The sequence below is a fragment of the Onychostoma macrolepis genome, chromosome 10 (genome assembly GCF_012432095.1).
Source record: "Onychostoma macrolepis isolate SWU-2019 chromosome 10, ASM1243209v1, whole genome shotgun sequence".
NCBI lineage: Eukaryota > Metazoa > Chordata > Actinopteri > Cypriniformes > Cyprinidae > Onychostoma > Onychostoma macrolepis.
In genome coordinates, this window is record NC_081164.1 from 2,084,011 (window position 1) to 2,103,091 (window position 19,081).

At 36.5% G+C, this 19,081-nt stretch overlaps 2 protein-coding genes across 2 annotated transcripts; one reads left to right on the top strand and one right to left on the bottom strand.

The window, feature by feature from the left end:
* Positions 1–4,023: 4,023 nt before the first annotated feature.
* On the bottom strand, positions 4,024–9,610 carry reep5 (receptor accessory protein 5). The gene is made up of 5 exons (XM_058788392.1): positions 9,355–9,610; positions 9,113–9,206; positions 5,761–5,899; positions 4,731–4,899; positions 4,024–4,542 (listed from the first exon to the last, which is right to left on the bottom strand). Exons 1-5 carry the CDS (start codon positions 9,470–9,472, stop codon positions 4,493–4,495), a joined length of 570 nt encoding a protein of 189 aa, XP_058644375.1. The 5' UTR covers positions 9,473–9,610; the 3' UTR covers positions 4,024–4,492.
* A 173-nt stretch (positions 9,611–9,783) lies between these two features.
* On the top strand, positions 9,784–18,761 carry dcp2 (decapping mRNA 2). The gene is made up of 11 exons (XM_058788391.1): positions 9,784–10,484; positions 11,306–11,457; positions 14,199–14,326; positions 14,431–14,529; positions 14,620–14,772; positions 14,876–14,988; positions 15,082–15,177; positions 16,678–16,801; positions 17,055–17,135; positions 17,212–17,263; positions 17,652–18,761. Exons 1-11 carry the CDS (start codon positions 10,432–10,434, stop codon positions 17,783–17,785), a joined length of 1,185 nt encoding a protein of 394 aa, XP_058644374.1. The 5' UTR covers positions 9,784–10,431; the 3' UTR covers positions 17,786–18,761.
* The last annotated feature ends 320 nt before the right edge of the window (positions 18,762–19,081 follow it).

Here is a 19,081-nt window from a genome sequence, read left to right on the forward strand (position 1 = left end):
TTAGAACATTTCCATGATAATCTTTCCTCTTGTTTTCTATAAATGTTGGCAATAATGTAATATTTTCTATGCAGCCCGAGTGTTTTTCTGGTGACTGGCCCGAGTAAGTCAGAATGCTGTTACAGGACATACTGATGTATATAGATCTCCTTCTATATTTCAAATCCAAATTTACACTGAAAATGCATGGATTTTTAAAGTAATTGTTTTATATAATTGTTTATAAAGTCATTAAACTCAAATCACTGTTTTCACCTGTAATCTGGCTTTAATGTAATTTAGTGTGCTTTTCATGCAATCATTTTCAAAATAGATTTATGAATCAGAAGCATTTGACGCTGAGGTGGGTTGCTGTTTGTCTCTGCCAATGAATGCAAACTTTTCAAAAGGGGTTTCTTTTTGGGTAAACTTTGCAAACTGTTGGTTGTTGCTTATTTATTTTTTTATATATTTTATTTAAAGTTTAGAAGTTATATTAACAAACACAAATGCAAAAAACGGTAACCAACACAAAAATACACACACGTGACCCTGGAGCACAAAAGCAGTCTTAAATCGCTGGGGTATATTTGCAGCAATAGCCAACAATACATTGTATGGGTCAAAATGATCCATTTTTATTTTATGCCAGAAATCATTAGGATATTAAGTAAAGATCATGTTCCATGAAGATATTTTGTAAATTTCCTGCCATAAATATATCACAACTTAATTTTTGATTAGTAATATGCATTGCTAAGAACTTCGTTTAGACAACTTTAAAGGCGATTTTCTCAATATTTAGATTTTTTTTGCACCCTCAGATTCCAGATCTTCAAATAGTTGTATCTCTGCATGCATGTATAAATCTCAAAATTGAAAAGTTAAAAAAGTTACACTTATGACTGGTTTTGTGGTCCAGGGTCACATATTTACACACACCTACGCAAAAAAAAACTGGACTGCCTCAATTAACAAATATATACAACATAATTATTAAAAAATATAAAAGATAGGTCCCCATGTGGCTTCAAATCTTTTCTGTGAGGAGAGCTCACCAAAACGTAACTCTTCCATTTGGATAATGTAGAGCATCTCTGAAAACAAGGGGCTTGTGGAGATTTCCAGTTGAGTAATACCACTTTTTTGGCTGCAATCATGCCTATCATTAGAGCCTGTTGATGAGTACGAGGAAGAGCGCCCATTACGTCAGAATAGCCAAAAATAGCCAGACTGTGGTCAGGTTGAATATTTATTTTGTAAGCACTAGAAAACAATTCAAAAATGTTACACCAGAAAACATACAGAATAGGACAGAACCAAAATAAATGTGCCAGTGTCCCCTCCGCCCTATGCATCCATCACATTGAGAAGATATATAGAGATCTCTATACCGCATTAACCTTTTCTCCTCCATCCTGAAAAAGCACCATCAATCTGAGAAGGCTCAAGCGAAGGATTACATGACATTGGTGTATTGACTGAGACTTTTGGTCATTTATAAAATTTATTTATCTGATTCAAAATCTTCAAAGAGTTTCTCAACACAAAATTACTGCTTCCTAATTTACTGATAGATTTACACTCTGTAAAAAGCAAAGCTGGGAGAGAGGACTCTGGCACTGACATAACCTCTGCACAAACCCAGAATGGAGAGGTCTCAGATGTCATATCCAGTTTTTGTAAGTGGGCTTTTGCTATGTGAGGTGTTTTATAATTCCATACAAATGAAAGAATGACTGAATCAAGTCATTTAAAAAAAAGTTGCATGTAAATAAATCGAAGATTTTGGAAGAGATATAAAAACTTAGGGAGAACTACCATCACGGCCAGTTAGAGATAAAGGGAGCCGTTTCCGGCTTTCAATGTTTAATTTGACTCTGTTAATCATGTCTATAAAATTTCATTTTTAAATGTTCTTTGGAATTTTCAGGCCAAGATATGTAAAGTGATCCTTCACTATTTTAAATGATATTTCTTAAGTTATTTGTTAGGGGCATAAATTCACTTTTATTCCAATTAATTGAGTATCCTGACAGTTAAAATTTTAGGGACGGAAACAACAGGATCCATAATACACATAAACTGATCAGACTTTCGGCATCGCCCAGAGAGATACCATGAATATGTGGATGGGTTCTGGTTCCTACAGCTATCGGCTCAAGTGCAATGTTAAACAGAAGAGGTGCTAAGAGATCACCCTGTTGTACACCCCGTTACAGTTCAAAAGAGCTGGATCTGATACCATTGGACAGAACAGATGAAGATGGACAGAAATAAACTATTTTGATCCAGTTGATAAACCTATCCCCAAATCCAAACTGTTTTTAGTGCTTCAAACATATATGGCCATTCAATCTGATCGAAGGCTTTTTGAGTATCTATTGAGATAACAGCAGCAGAATTGTTAGCTAACTGATGATTTGCATATAAAATATTAAGAAGTAGGCAGACATTACAGAACGAAAACCTTCCTGATTCCTGAAAACCACACAGATATTTGCATCATATAAAGAATCAGGAAGTGTATTCTTCTGGATTGAATCCTGTAGCATTCTCAGCATACAGGGGCCGGTCTCTTACTGAAAGCTTTAAAAAATTCACAGCCGAACCCATTCGGGCCTGCAGCTTCTCCAGATAGAAAAGCATGAATTGCCTTTAATAAATCTTCGATTGAGAGTTCGGATTCTAGCTCAGACCTAAAAGATTCACTAAGTTTTGGAAGACTTCATTTTGAAGAAAAAAACTATCATAAGAAGAGTCTGTATGTAGTCTCCTTTGGATTAGTTATTAAACTGCCTGTTTTTGATTTTATCATGTGAATTGCCTTCTTGGGTTGTTGCCTTTTTGGATTGTAATGCCAGGAAACTTGAGTGGAAGCCAGCTAAACAAGGGCCTGTACCATGAAGCTGGATTAGCTGGCTAGCCAGGTAAGTTTCAGTTTAGTTTGCACCAATCCTGAGTTTTAGGTACCATGAAAGTGGCTTGGCTCTTAGCTGCGTTCATTGCCACAGTAACTTACACTGCACAGCTAACCTGCTCCGGAGCAGCTTATGTTCTGAGTTAGGGATCTCAAAGTGAAGTTGGACCAATCAGATGTGAGCAAAGTGACATGTCTGACGCAAAAAGTTTTCTCTTCCTACAAATTAAAGGTCACTAGAACTAAAAACATTTCTGCCTTTAATGATAATTACTTAGAGTTATTTTATATGATTTATATTATGAATCCCTTACACTCAAGCAATTTTAGTTTAAGTTATTATAAATCATTTATTTTAAATGAATGTTAACATGTACAGATCGTATGTAATATAAATAAGTGGTAGAATCAATAGATAAAGCTTTAAAAATGGCTCCATGTGACCTTACATATTCGAGTCTCTATCACTATATATTATCAACTATATAAACTAACTTCACAAGTTTCACTTGTGACTGCACTGATAGAGCAAGATGATTTCCTTTATGTGTCCTCTTTCATGAACAAGTACTTTTTTCATTGTAAATGCATTTAAATTCATCATATTCTTCAATCTCTTAACCTTTAACCAAGGCTTGTGATTGGCTGTTCGCTACTGATGTCACACGTTCATGTGCACGCGCTCCACAAACTCAGGATCAAAGCCTGAGTTGACAAAGAAAGCTGATGATCAGCATCATGGTACCAATAAAGCCGGATTGGAGTGGTTTGGTTGTCAACTCGAAACAAAGCCTATAACTCTGAATTTGTTCATCTACCATCATGGTACAGGCTCCAGATGCATGTAAACTACAACTGAACCTTACAGAAAAGCGTGGAGTTTTTCCATCTGCATGGTTAACTCCAAAAACGAAAAACTCTTTATAAACTTTCAATGCATTTCTTCTGTCTTCTGGTTACAGAAATGTACACTATTGCACAAGTGAAAAACCCACAGCATGCTTTCACTAGTTTAGTACAGGAAGAAAAGCTTGCTTGTTAACCCAGCTTAGTTTGCACCTGCATCCAATCAGCTGAGCACTGATCGCAACAGACTGAGGGAAGTGATGAGACCGTCAAGCCTATATCTTCCAATCGTTTAATAGTTGATGTCAAATGCATGATTCGTAGGCTTACAGTTTCACTGATGTTATCAGAAGAGACATTTCTACAAACAAAACTCTTATCACACATAAATAGATCTTAGAATGCATATGTTAAATGACCTCAAAATGCAAGATAAAGGATTTTATGACCTTATAATACAAGCCAAGGCTAACGATGTCTATAGGAAAGATAAGGAAGTTTACTGAAGCATTGCAGGGTGAGCGTCACTGGATATCTTGTAACATGATCTAGGTCTTAAACACAACTATGGTCACTTGGCTGATGTGATCTAATATGGCTGCCACAGGTTCAAAGACAGGCACGGGCAAAGAGAATAACAATAATCGGCTCACTTCCAGTTGTTTGAAAAATAAGCATAGAAAGGCAACATTTATTCAGGCAAGAGTCATCCTGGAGGACAGGACGCAGTTGAAATGGCTGCGGAGTTTAGTAGTTCTTTTTCTCCTCAAATATAAGATTGGCAGTGGCTTTCTTGGCTGCAAGACAAAACAAAAGACTGGATTATCAACAGTTCAAAGACTGCAAGGAAACTAATGACAAATGCTAGTCACTGTTATAAACACACAGAGTTTGATCATATAACATGCTTCTCAAGTCATCGATGAAATGCATTTTTTTTGTTATTGCTCCGATCAGAAACAAACGAAATGCATCTGGTTTTCACCTTCATCTTTAAACTTGTCTGCCGCCTCTGATGCTTTATCCGTGATGTCTTTCATCACATTGTCGATCTTGGCTTCATTCTTTAAGAAGAAGGGCCGGATGATTCTCGTGTAGATCAGAACAGAGCCGTTCGACGGAGTGGGAGCCATGCACCAAACCAAGAAAGCACACTAGCAACACAAAAAAAAAACATTACAGTCTAGCATTATTAATGACAATATTTTACATTACATTTTTGTGTCCACTTCAGTCCATTTACACAGTTGTTCCTTGAGGGGTTCAAGCACAAAGTGCACTACAGTAAACATGTTTGGACTGCAACTCCTCAGCGCTCGATCTTCAGGTATCATGAAGTCAAGCATAAGATCATTGGAATCAGAGTACAAAGTTATCCAAATCAGGCTGAACTGTAATTCAGTGTGGTCACAACTAGCCCAAATTTCTGTATCAGAAGATGCCACCTTTAACTTTTAAAAGCATATTTTCACAAAATGTAGTATATCTATCCCATATATCTCAATCTAAAGAGGCACAGCCAATTTCAATAGGTTAATAAAATCAAAACCATGTTAACCTTAAAAATTGAAAATAAAGACTATTATTAGTTATGCCTGTGAACTGTTAATAGGAGAATAAGATTTGGCACACTTATTAGTGTACACACTTACTAGTCTGGGACCTCTAAACCATACTAAAACCTCCAACCAGTTAAAAAATTTAATTTTTAAGTTTTGAGCCCTTTGGTCTAGAAACAATTTTTTTTCTCATTTGAATCTTCATGCGTTTGTAATGTTTATCAATAATTAAAGAATAGTTTTACTATCTATGTCTGTCATGCCAAAATTCCCCTATTCTTGTCATGCACCAATAAAAAAAAAAAGTGAATATATGGTTTGTATTTTTTATTAAATCATAATAATAACAGTTCGCATTAACTATTATGATGCTGATTAATAATAAGAGCATTAACATGTTATTACAACAAAATGCATTTGACTGTAGCTAATATAACGCTCTATATTGTATAATACCTTTCCCAGGAAGTAGAAGGGGAACCAGGAGAGGAAAATATCAGCGAAGAACTCTGCGACGCTGAACACGCCGTAGACCACCCAGTAGGTCAGCCATTTGGTGTCGTCGTCTTTGGTTGCGCTCTCAATGGCTTTGATTCTGCAAACACATGAGACTGATATGACGCTTTCTCTACACGCTGTCTGTCAGACTTACTAATATTAGACAACAGGCAGAGGATAAAGAATCTGATTGTTCATCTAGAGCATTAGATAACTGCTTGTCTTGTGAGAAGACCAGGGAAAATGATATTTTAACCCTGTAAAGCCTGACATATGAAATAATAATCAGAAAGACTATAGTAGACCGTGGTTTTAAGGAAACAGACAAAATGTAATATTATATATATGTGTGTGTGTGTATATATGTGCATATATATGTGTGTGTGTGTATATATACACACACAGTTTAATTTATAAAAATGACCCCGCTCAAAAGTTTACACGCCCTTGATTCTTAACACTGTGTTGTTCCCTGAATGATCCACAGCTGTGTTTGTTTGTTTGTTTAGTGATAGTTGTTCATGAGTCCCTTGTTTGTCCTGAACAGTTAAACTGCCTGCTGTTCTTCAGAAAAATCCTTCAGGTACCATAAATTCTTTGGTTTTGCAGCATTTTTGTGTATTTGAAGCCTTTCCAACAATGACCGTATGATTTTGAGATCCATCTTTTCACACTGAGGGACTCGTATGCAGCTATTACAGAAGGTTCAAACGCTCTCTGACGCTCCAGAAGGAAAAAACATGCATTAAGATTATTCAGGGAACAACACAGTGTTAAGAATCAAGGGGATGTAAACTTTTGAACGGGGCCATTTTATAAATTCAACTATTATTTTCTCTTGTGAACAATATGTAAACGTCTTTTATGTGAAATCTCTTAATTCAGCTCAGTACTAAATAAACAATAACATGCATTCTGTATGATCCCTCTTATTTTGTTAAATAATTAACATTGTGCAGATTCTGAAAGGGGGATGTAAACTTTTGACCCCAACTGTATATAACCTTGCATATGTGCTTTATTTTGTTTCATATTTGATACATCATATATGGCTTTTATGGTCCATATAGTATGACATAGTGATAAATATGGAGCTTATACTCAAGAAAGAAGACAACAAGGTCCAAACTGAGCAAAATATGCAGTTTGGTGCAGATGTTGTCATTTATATGGCCAAAAAAAAAAAAGATGAAATTCTGACAGTTTTTAATGCAAATCAATGAAATGTTTTAACAGTATAATAGACTAGTTTTTATAAATATAAATTTTATTGTGGGGGCAAAACATAATTCAGTGCAATACTGAATACGATACATTTTAACATGATTTTTCTAAAAATGATGAAATCGAAAATAAAATAAGATTAAAAAAAAAACGCTTCAGTCTAGTAAATGATCATCTTGAAATGTTACTAATAGTATGAAAGTTATTCTTACATTTACTTTATAATAATCAGTAAAGATTTGACAGTGAAGCACGAGCTGAAGGAGGACGTTTGTACAGTTAAGCTCAAGGGCTTTTTACTTGATAATAACGTGTGAACTAGCAGTCAGAAGGCATGTAGTAGATAGTGTACAACAGGTTTTTCAGCCAGGTTTTGATCATGTTGATAGTTTAGAGGCCTCAGAAATGCATGCATCACATACGACAGAGCGGGCTTTCTGGGGTTAATCTGGTGTGTGATGTCTGAGTTCAGTGAGCAGCACGAGGCTTCTGCGGTTTGCCATCTTTAACCCTGAACTGCCTCAGCGTTTCAACTGATGATGGGTCAAGACTGGGAATTTACACTCACCTTCATAATCACCTGAATAACAGTGTGTTTAATGAGTCAAAATCTAAAGGTGCTTCAAGTGTCCCCCGAAAAGGTTTTTGTTTTGTGAAATAAAAAGTGAAACTGAGCGTGCCTGACACAACAAAACCTGTCCGATTCCTGCGTGTCAAGCCAACGCATTTCAGCTTCTCAGTGCGTCTGTGTGAAGAAAAGCCCAGAGAGTCTGTTCATTATATAAAGTCATCGTCAGCAGACTGCATTCATAGTTTCTATTAACTTTTTAAAGCTTGAACATTCTGGTTGCCTGGACTTTCTGTAGATGGACAGCCATGATTATATTCAGAACAAGAGTGTGATTTTTGGTTTTATATAACAGAAATGATCAATTCTGCAGCAATTACTGTCCTTTTATCACTAATAGAGAAAAGAGTTGCAAACAACGCCGGATCAGAATAGTAGTGGTGTGTTGTTCTAAATGAATCAATGACATAAAAGACTGACTGATTGCATTAGGGATGTTAATGATTGACCGTTGGTTGATTGATTAATCAGCATTGTATTGAATAAACTTAATGATTGTCAGTTAATCAATTGCAGGACAAATGTGTGCAGTAAGCATGCAAACAGATGCCGAAAACATTTGCTGGTTACACTTTATTTTAAGGTGTCCTTGTTACAGTGTATTTATACCTTTAAGTACTGAGTAATGTTAATTAAATACATGCATTTACTATATGCTTAGGGTTTGGGCTATGGTTACTGGGCACATCACATTACTAATAACCTCATTAACATTGCAAACAAAAATGAACTTCCATAAATTGCAGATTCTTTAACATGATTTTTGTGCTTTTTCTCCATATATGTTTACACGTGATCAGTAAAAAAAAAGTCTTCATAATATTGTTACATTCAAATTATATTTAATGAAAGGTTATATTCCTTCAATTTTGTTGAATAATTTGTTTAAGAGCTGTTGATACGATATTGTTAAATGGATATTTCTGTTTGAGATGCTTAATGGATGGACAACTAAAAATAAAAATATTTAATGAAAGACTGAATCCTCAAATTGTAGTGTAGGTGTAATAAACAATGGCTTCTGCCTACTTTTGCTCACTGTGAGCCGTCTCGTTAAATACTGTTAAAGCTTCGTTTCTGAGTTTATGCATAAAAATATGCATAAAAATGAATTTTCGTATAAATGATACATATGCACTATCATTTTCGATGTGGTGCTTAAAACCGAGCGCTGAATCCTGCGTGCTTGTATGCGCATTACTCACGATGACTGTAGTGAAACACCGCATTAATGACATATTACAATTGTAATAAGATATTCGAAATAAAACACTAAAAATAACCATATGAACAACAACAACAAAAAATCGTTTCGAAAGAATTGAATTTATTTCAGTGCGCACCGCTGCTGCGATGACGTCAGTACGTTGCACGTTGACGTAATAAACGGCCGAGTGATGCCAAAATTAAAAACTAGTTCTAATCTAGAAAGAAAGATCGATTACAGCTTCAACTCACGATATGTACGCAGGATAGACGAATCCGATGAGATTACAGAGCAGAGAAGCGCCGTATCCGATCACCAGATAAACCGCAACGAGCAACATGACAGCTGCAAGACAAAAGACAACATGTCAGATCCACCAGGGCTTCGCTGTGTGATACAAGAAGCGTGTTCTCGCTTAAACAGCATTAAACGCATGATCTGAGGTGTCCGACATCACAGCACACATGTGTTCCTGGTTATAAGAGACACTCACCGCACGCGATGTAAGACCTGTTCACTCCGGTCCTCGCCTCGATCTTCGCCAGCACATCCGTCATCAGGTTTTTCTCGTTTAGGAACTTGTCGAAGCGTTCTTTCAGCCCGTGCGCCATGATTTGTCTGGATTGGTGATGGATTTATTGCGATATGAAATATAATTGATGAACAGCAGCTCGACTCCCGCTGCTCTCACCAGCTCAGTGCGGAGTGCGCGCGGACACGCTGAGGCGGTGACGTCACGGACTGTGTTGCCAAGTCCGCGGGAAACGGGTTTCTTTAATATGTGCGCGGGTTGAAGCGACACCATTAATGTCATATTTAGTACCTGGAATGCGAATTTACCAGGGTAACCGCGACAAAAAATAAAACGTGTATTAAGGGGGACCCCTCGAAACGCGATTTGGCTGGTTTTGAATAGCAATTGCACGGGGTTTGTTGAGAAAACCTGGCAACCCTTGTCACGGAGCCACTTCCTCGACCACACCCTTCATCGCGGAGTAAAACAGCCGCGAAAGATTTATTTATTTGCTTTTTAAATTGAAAGTTAAATGAAGGTGACGCTGAAATATGCGCATAGATCTATTTATAGTGCCTTTGACTGTACGAAAAGCAAAGTAATAATTTTTCACAGTTTAACAAGGTGATTCTAAACACATTTATGTATAGTGTGATAGCGTTGTACAATCAATCGTACAAACTTGCTAATCTTCTGAATCACTATCTGAACTTCACTATGATTGGTCTTTTAGTGATGTCCGTTATGCAGAGAGCGATGTGATTGGGCAAGGGTTCTTAGAGCGGGGTTGCGCGCTCTCTCATTGGCTGACGCTTCTAGTCCCGCCTACGGTGAAGTTATTCATGCTGCGCTATATTTTTAGCTTGTTAGCATGCTAGCATCAGCGTCGTCGGAATAAATTCACAGCAGTGCTTGCTCTTTTATCGTTAAGCGTTTGAATAGTACAGAACCATGTACTTTTGCCACATATTATAAATGCGAAGCACGCGAGTGTAGTAGCTTTGCGCTGTTTTTAACGCACTAGTCTTGCTTGTTCGGGATGTTTTTACCCTTAACATGGAGACAAAAAGAGGGGAGATTCCTAACGGGCTGCTGGATGACCTTTGCAGGTAAATCGAGAGAAGAAATTTACACCTGACCGTCTATTTAAAAGAACCAATAAGTGTTATGTGCATTTATATCAGTTTGCGAGGTCGAATAACTCTTAGCTGTTTTTGTTAAACTGCAATTTAACGGACTCCGTAGGGCTGCGTGGCAAAACCTACGTTGGCTAACGTTACTAAGCAGCCTTTGGAGTATAGTAGGCGCCTTCCGAGTCAGCTGCAGTTTTGGACATCATTGGCACGATCTCAGGATATTTGTTTATCACATGCGCGTATGGAGCTGCGGGTTTGGGCGCGTGCCAAATGGGCGGGATTTAGACTCCAAAAGTGAATAATAACATTTCCCAAAGTCAACTGATAATGATCATGCTGATGATAGTAGTAATTGTTGTTCTAATATGTTGTCCTAAATGGTCAATTGACTACTTGTAGTAGAACTACTTCCGTGTTCTATTTGGCACCGCTCACGCATTTCCGGTAACAACCTTCACGCGCCTACAAATCCGGATGTGATTTCCTTATTTTATTTTATTTTTTATTATTATCGTCGTTGTTGTTTTTACCAGGTTTTCAGTTATTTTTGTCCCTAGCTGATCCCTAGCTACTGGAAGGTAGAAAATGAGAGTGCAGATTATTATTACTATTTAAGGTTACCTTATTCTTAAATCTGTTGGATGATCGAGCTCTTCAGAAAACTAGTGTGCCACATAATTTAAAATGCTATGAATTTTGTCACAAAGCTCAGTGCAAGCAGTCTATTGTGTTGAACATAAATCATCCTTAAATGTGCTGTTGACTCTCAGTATTTTCTGTGCTTTGTCTTGTAGTCGCTTCATTCTTCACATCCCCAGTGAGGAGAGGGACAATGCCATCAGAGTTTGCTTCCAGATTGAGCTTGCCCATTGGTTTTACCTGGACTTCTGCATGCAAAATTCACCAGGACTACCTCAGTGTGGGATAAGAGACTTTGCCAAGGCTGATATCCTAAAGAGATCTTTTTATATTACTCTTATATGAAAGCATACTTTCTGAGAGAGATTACGGAGTTTGTCGAGTGTTCAGTAGCCTTAGAAAATAGGTGGGAAAGGTTTCCAGCACTGCAGAAAGAGAAATCCCCATTACTAATGCACAGACTAAATGCACAGTTTTCTGAAGTGTTACAACTGATTGGACATTTCAGCTGATTCCATACTGATCTACAAAGTTAATCAATGGTTGTGATTCATTATTATGTCACTGAAAGTTTGCTTGCACCACATAGCACAAGTTGCCTTGTGGCTGAACGCTATATTACGCTTTTCTTTGAGCAGAATATTGCACTGGAGATCCACCCCAAAACACACTTTTAGCTAATTTAAAAAGCAACATTAGTTGGCCTAAAGTACTGCACAATTCAGAAAAACAGTTGAAAGGGCACATTATCTTTCTCTTGAATACTTTATGTATTGGCATTTAGAGCAAATATACAGAAAATCTAATTTGCAGCAAAAAGGAACCCCATGAACCATAATCCCACAGAACTTTACCTTTTCCTCTTCATGCAAATCTATTAATGACATCGAAAACATCTAGCTAATAGTTCAAACACTGTCTTCAAGGTGACAAGCACATATACTGTATACAGCAGTTATAGCACTACTATGTAAGATGGGGAACTAAACAATTAGAAGTCATCAGGACCTGCAATTGACACAGTAAAGCCCCTTTCACACCAAGAACGATAAATATAAAGATAACTATATCCATCCACACTAGCAGACGATATAGTCTGTTTATTCTCTGCTGCTTTAATTTCTCGAGCTCGTTACAGCAGAACGATTTTTTAGAACTAGGGTAAACGTACCTATTAAGCTCACCAAAATCAACATTGAGACATTTTTAGTGCACAAGATATTGGTTTCAGTACAAAAAGCTATGTTAAAATAAAATATTAATCTCTCTCACAAAAATATTTAATTTTATTTTAAATGACAAAAGCATTTCAATTAAGATACACATCATTAAATTCAAAAAGTCTGGCTGTGATTAATGGGTACATTTCTGTGTTCTTTAAGTACACCCCTGTTCCCATTAAGCTCACATCATGTTTTATTAAAAATTCTTGTTTATTTTAAGGAAAATTGGAAGAATAATTGGAAAAAATATTTTTTTGAAGGTACAAATTCAATCACAAAAAAAACACAGAACACTAAAATCAAGCAACAAAGCATTAAGTGAAGTGTCATTTAAGCACATTGCAACATCTAAGCTAGTCCTAAGTAATGCATTCAAAAATCATATAAAACAAACCAATAAAACATTTAATTCTTGGGGATGAACACAGAAACTAGCCTCATTATGAAACCTCTTTTAAATGGATGTCAACTTATCTATAGTCTCTTAAGGCTGGAATACACATGATTTTTGCCCCGCTTTTCCACAGATTTATAGTCTGGAGAAGTTGATGCTTAAAGTCTGCTTATGAAGTATTTATATAGACGTTCAATGTGGAAGAGCTTAAAGAGAGCACACTGAGCTTAATGGGAGCAGAAACAATTTTTTATAAATTTAATGTAATATTTATTAGAATGACAGGATTTGTGCTAAATAAATAGTCTAGGTCATGTATTAAGTTCATACATATTTTAATATGAACAACTATTATTAACAATATATATGAAATCATACTTTTTCTTATTGATGTCACACTGAAGCTGTGTGATGTTCATAGTAGTGCTCACCTTAAAATAATATGAAAACTTAAAAAATTACAGCACTGTAAAAACACATACCAGCCATAAACTGTCAATTTACAATATTATGGATGTAAAAGTACAAGCCAGTAATGCCTGTAAAGTAATATATTAGCTTAGCACACAATCTTATACAGCTAGTCAGCTAACTGTGTTCTGTAGCATCTGTGCTGTGTTGCTAAAACTATCTTTAGATTATTTCCCACATGCAAGTTCCAGGGTATAATAAGTAGTGAAGCTTACCCAAAATAAAGGCTTAAACATCTAAAAACCCGCACATTTAAGGGGCTCCTTTTTTGGTGAAAGTTTTTAGACAGCTTTCAAAATGACCGCCAGACAGTGTGAGTACATGGAGACTCGTATCTCAGTGTGCAATGATCTGATTGATTTGAAATTATAGGAGGTATATAGTAACAAACATATCAATTGGTTAAGACATCAAGTAGAATAATAAATTATTTTTTCTTTTTATAATCTGATCTCAAAAATGGAAGTGTGTTTAATAGGTACGTTTACCCTAGTTATTTTTATAGTTATTGTCCTTGATGTGGATGGGCCTTTTTATTTAAGGGAGAACTTTTGAGTGCATGATCTTGTCAGATTGTGCAAAGTATAATGTTTCTGAATTGTGCAGGATTGAACCTCAGATTGGGTCGTTTGGATTTATGGAAACCTGGCAACCCTGAGCATTTAAAAAAATCATGGATACTGCAGTAACATTGCTGACTTTTTTTGACTGCTGAATTTCGTTTGAAAGCAGTGTTCATTATGTTAGGGTTAGGGTTATAGATTTCTTCAACAACATTTTTTCCCAAATGAAAATGAGACTAAAACTATATTTTAAAAAACAGGTTTTAAGTGAAAAAAATCTATTGAAATCGATACAAAAATGTTAAGGAGGGACAATTTGGGATGCCCAGAAACTGGTTAAAAAGCAATGTTTTTGTGGTTTCTTTCTCTCTGTGTGTCTCCTTAACATAATGATCACTTTTTAATCACTGTCCATTCCTGCTGCCTCAAGGAGAGGATGTTCAGAAGGTTTTAGAGCAGTGGAAAGAGTATAAGATGGGTGTACCTACGTTTGGTGCCATTATTCTTGATGAAACGCTTGACAATGTAAGTATACAGCAGCTGCTTGGAAGCATCATAAACAATGACATGCGTTTTTAAAAAAGGAGTGCAGAAACCTTCTTGTATTCATTCTTTATTTTTTCCTGAAGGCGTTGATGGTCCAGGGTTATCTGGCCAAGTCTGGCTGGGGGTTTCCTAAAGGGAAAGTCAATGAAGATGAGGCTTTCCATGACTGTGCTGTGAGAGAAGTATGCAGCTTTCTCAGCTTTTAGTCTGGTTTATTTCGAGCTAATGAGTGTATTGAAAACCACTGTTAATGTTGATTGATTTCTCTGCAGGTTTTGGAGGAGACAGGCTTTGACATCCGAGATCGTATCTGCCAAAAAACATACATTGAACAGAGAATTTCAGATCAGTTAGTTCGATTGTACATTATACCAGGAGTTCCTAAAGACACCAAGTTTAACCCCAAGACCAGAAAAGAAATAAGGGTATTTATACCTTTTAATGCTCTTTTTTTTTTCTATATAGAAGCAGATTTATTGATTGTCTAAAGCTGAAATTGTGTTTCTCTGCTGTTTTGATTCCTGATAGAACATCGAATGGTTCCCGGTGGATAAACTGCCTTGCCACAGGAACGATATGACCCCGAAGTCCAAGCTGGGACTGGCTCCTAACAAGTTTTTTATGGCTATTCCGTTTATGAGGTACATCTTCTCATGAGTGATGATTTGAAGTGATCCATGGTGACGTGTTTGTTTGTTTGGAGTATGACGGAGGTGTAATGTGCTCATCTGCAGGCAGCTCAGAGAGTGGATTGCCAAACACAAAGGAGAGTCAACGAGCAGCGATGAGGATTTTGCGTCCAACGGCAGCACACCTTGCAAACTATCCCGGTACGATCGTTCTCACAATAGAGAGCATTCACCATTGCATTTTCACTTGTGCGAAGATGTTATGTTTTGCAGCGCTGATAGTGCAGTACGATTATGGTGCTTAAACACTATAGTAGGGATGGATGGATAGTTTGACCAATAACAGCTGAATTTATTATTCGAGTGGTTGTGCATCCCATAAAGGAATTGTCAAATAAGAGCCAGTAGTCTAATTATAGTTCTTTCACATTATTTGTTGACTATCTGAAGGCTGCACTTTATTCTCATTAAGTGTGGGGCCTTAAGACTGACTAGTCGTACAGAGAGCCCACTGATTTACGTTTTAAATTGATTGTGAAATACTTATAGATTTTATTATTATAATTATATATATTATTCATTTACATTAACATCTCAAATATTAAAATTACAGTAACACTTTAGAATAGGGAACACATTCACAATTAACTACGACTTCTCCCTCAATAAATTCCTAATTAGCTGCTTATTAATAGTTAGTGCGGTAGTTATTAAGTTTAGGTGTTGGCTAGGATTAGGGATGTAGAATATGGTCATGTAGAATAAGGCATTAATATGTGCTTAATTACTACTAATAAATGACTAATATTCTAGTAATATGCATGCTAATAAGCAACTAGTTAAGACACCCTAAAATAAAGTGTTACCAAGGTTACAATATTATAAAATATTGCATAGTAACAGGGGTATTAAAATAAAATACCAGTAGGTCCAGACTTTTTATATATATATATATATATATATATATATATATATATATATATATATATATATACACACACACACACACATATTTTGGAATAGTTATGAATTTCCACTTTAAAGAGAAAATCCCAAACAATCATCAAAAATGTGGATACTGAACCAAGCCAGTGGTGCAAAAAAAAAGTAATATTTCATTATTTGAGTATTAAAAGGTAGGATCAGATGTTTTATCAGGCTATCATTTTATTACATTTAGATACCTGTGTGTGGCAGAAGGCCATGTGACTAAGAAAAGAAACCATTTGGGCATTTTTCCTCCTAAAGTTTGGGCCGGTTTTATATCTGCCTTCTGCAAAGATGTTTCCAGTTGTTGTTTTTTTTTCTTTCTTTTTTTTCAAATGAAATGCTCTTAACATGCTGATTAATATTGCTAAGTGTAGACAAGAATGTCTTATAATTGTATTTGCTGCATTATGTTTACTGGTGGAGAGATGCAATAGACACAGAGCAGAAAGTGCTTAAATGAAGTGCATTTTAAAATATTAGAAGTTATTTTACCAAAAGATCATCATCATAAACTACCGTTGTCATTGTGTTTCACGGCCCGCTGGCACCAAACCGTAGTCTGGAGGACCCCGGCATAGTGTTTATGCTTCTAGAACACAAGTATATAATATTCTGTGGAGATATGCGTGTATATTACTGTATGCCATTGAACGAGCAGTCAGGTGACTGTTGAGATTGACATGCACTAATTTTTGTTGTTCCTCTGCTCAGGTCTAAGCCCAGAAGGTCTCAGATGTTGGTGGAAGCATCTCCTGAAAGCTGGTCAAAGCAAAAACCACAGAAGCCCTTTGGACAAACCGCCCAGAGTGAGTTAGTAGACGAGCTTAAACCCAAGGTAGGTGTTCACATCACAAAATATTCTGTGTAAAAATGCTATTACAGGTAGGTGTAAGCAGTGTGACCAAAGTCTTATATAGTACAGAAAAAAGAAAGCTTGTACAGAAATCCACATGTCATTATGTGAGGACTGAATTCAGATCTTATTCACAGTTTGTTTCACTTTTAGTAACTAACATGCCAGCAGCACAGACAGAGTGAGCAGTCTGTTTAGTGCTGATTCAGTGATTGGTTGATTTATTTCGTTGCAGAATCATGTGAAAGGCAACAGCAAGAAACACCAGGAGTCTCCAATCCTGAAAAAAAGAGCTAATGGTGTCAGTCAGCAACAGGTACGTAGCTACACACATTATTTACTGTACATTACAATAGATGTTATAGTTGTGTAACCCAATATTTATTTTGTAGAAAGATGAGAAGAAACTTCAGCCCAGAAGACTGCAGGATAACTTTGACACAGGTAAATAAGCTTTTGAAGAAATGATGCATTAGGGATTAGAAGTGGGGATTTGTGATTATAGCTAAATCAAAAGAATTGTATTTGATCAAAAGCAAAATCCTCACAAATATCCAGTATGCAACTAGAATTTATTAATGTTTGAACACTTAATGCATGAGAGAAAGGGTGTGCTTACTTTTGCGATCAGGATTTTTCTACGCTGACTTCACAAAAGGTTGAAGTTGGTCACATGGATTTACTCTGTTGACCAATAGAAAGCTGTGTGTCATAAATCACTAGATCTGTATGCCTTTGATCGCACCTTATGTTTATTCATCAGATAATTTAATGCATGAATTTCAACAGTTGTGGACAATATTTTTCAGTTGTTCTACAATTGTTTTTGCAGATGCAGCTGGTGAAGTCTATGGCTGTAACGGACAGGCAGACTTGTGTTACGGGGAATACAGCCTCTCCTCGCGGTCTTTTCTCAGCTTCAGATTTGACAAAGATGCCATCATGAAATCCTGCTTCGAGTCCTGAAGATCTGCTGTACTGCCTCTGGTTTTTAAAAGATTTGACGCAGCAAATTTCCTTCAGATCTACAAGTGGATATTCTGCGCTGTAAACCTGTTAGTCGAGATGCATTGTGTGTTGGACCAAGATTACAGAGAAATCAAAAAATTCCTTTTTTCACACACATATGTCAGTTCCTATTAATCTGGATCTGGAATGCTGTTAGCTTGAGTTCTTTTTAGACTTTATATTTATGCTAGAACGTGTGCCCAATCATGAGTACATCATTTTGTCACTAAAGAGAGGTGTTTCTTGGTCAACTTGCTCGTTAAGAAACTAACTGGTTTGTCTGAAACACACTTAACAGTAGTTTGGTTCAGAGCCCCTGAAGTGTGTATTCTATTCTTATTATTTCATTGTGAATTCAGATGTTACAATAATAATCGGTCCAGCTGTATGTTGAATTTCTATGGCTGAAGTCATCTCCGTGTTCGTTGTTTTTGCTGTTAAACATAAAGCAAATATAAGAAGCTGCTCAAAAAGTATGCTTTCAGAGCGTCACATGACTGGTACTGTACAGATAGGGTGGACTTTACTCGTCCAAAAGCAGGAAAACCCATTGAAGCACTATATACTTTGTCAAACTGAGCAGACATTCGGTGACTGAGGACTTGATATTGATGTGTGTTGGATTTTGCAGTTTGATGAATGACTTTCATCCATGTTCCTGTCAAATGATGTCTCTTCAGTTGTTTTGTCAAGCTGTTTGTTTTCTGTTCGTGTTCATTGATATTTTTATCATGCTTCAACTGCTCCCCAGGTTTTCCCCACCCTCCACATGGTTGCTATACTATATTAATATTTTCTCTGTGAAATGGCACTGATATCTGTGGTAAGTTGATTTACAATTATGCAACATGATTTGCTTAACCACATTATCTATGGTTTGTATTGTCGTTTTTCTTTCTCATTTTTTGGTAAATAAAGACACTTTCTTAAAGAGTGATGGTCTATTTTGCCTTTCCACATTAAAAAATATACTTTCTCTTTCAACAAGAAGTGAACCAAGTATCACTTTGACAAGTGTCTTGTCTTTGCTGATATTATCAAAAATTTACACGACAAACTATATTCTTTGTTTATTTTGCATTAAGGTATTCAGTGTAAATATTTTTAAATAACCAGATCTGGGGAATTAGGAGGCCAAGTCAAGGCCTTTCCTCCGCTGGCCTGCGTCTTCTAGTACGTGAGTGACCAATCCTTTCTAGTTTGTAGTGAGTCTGAAGGCCTTGATTAGCTGGTTCAGGTGAGTTAAACTAGGGT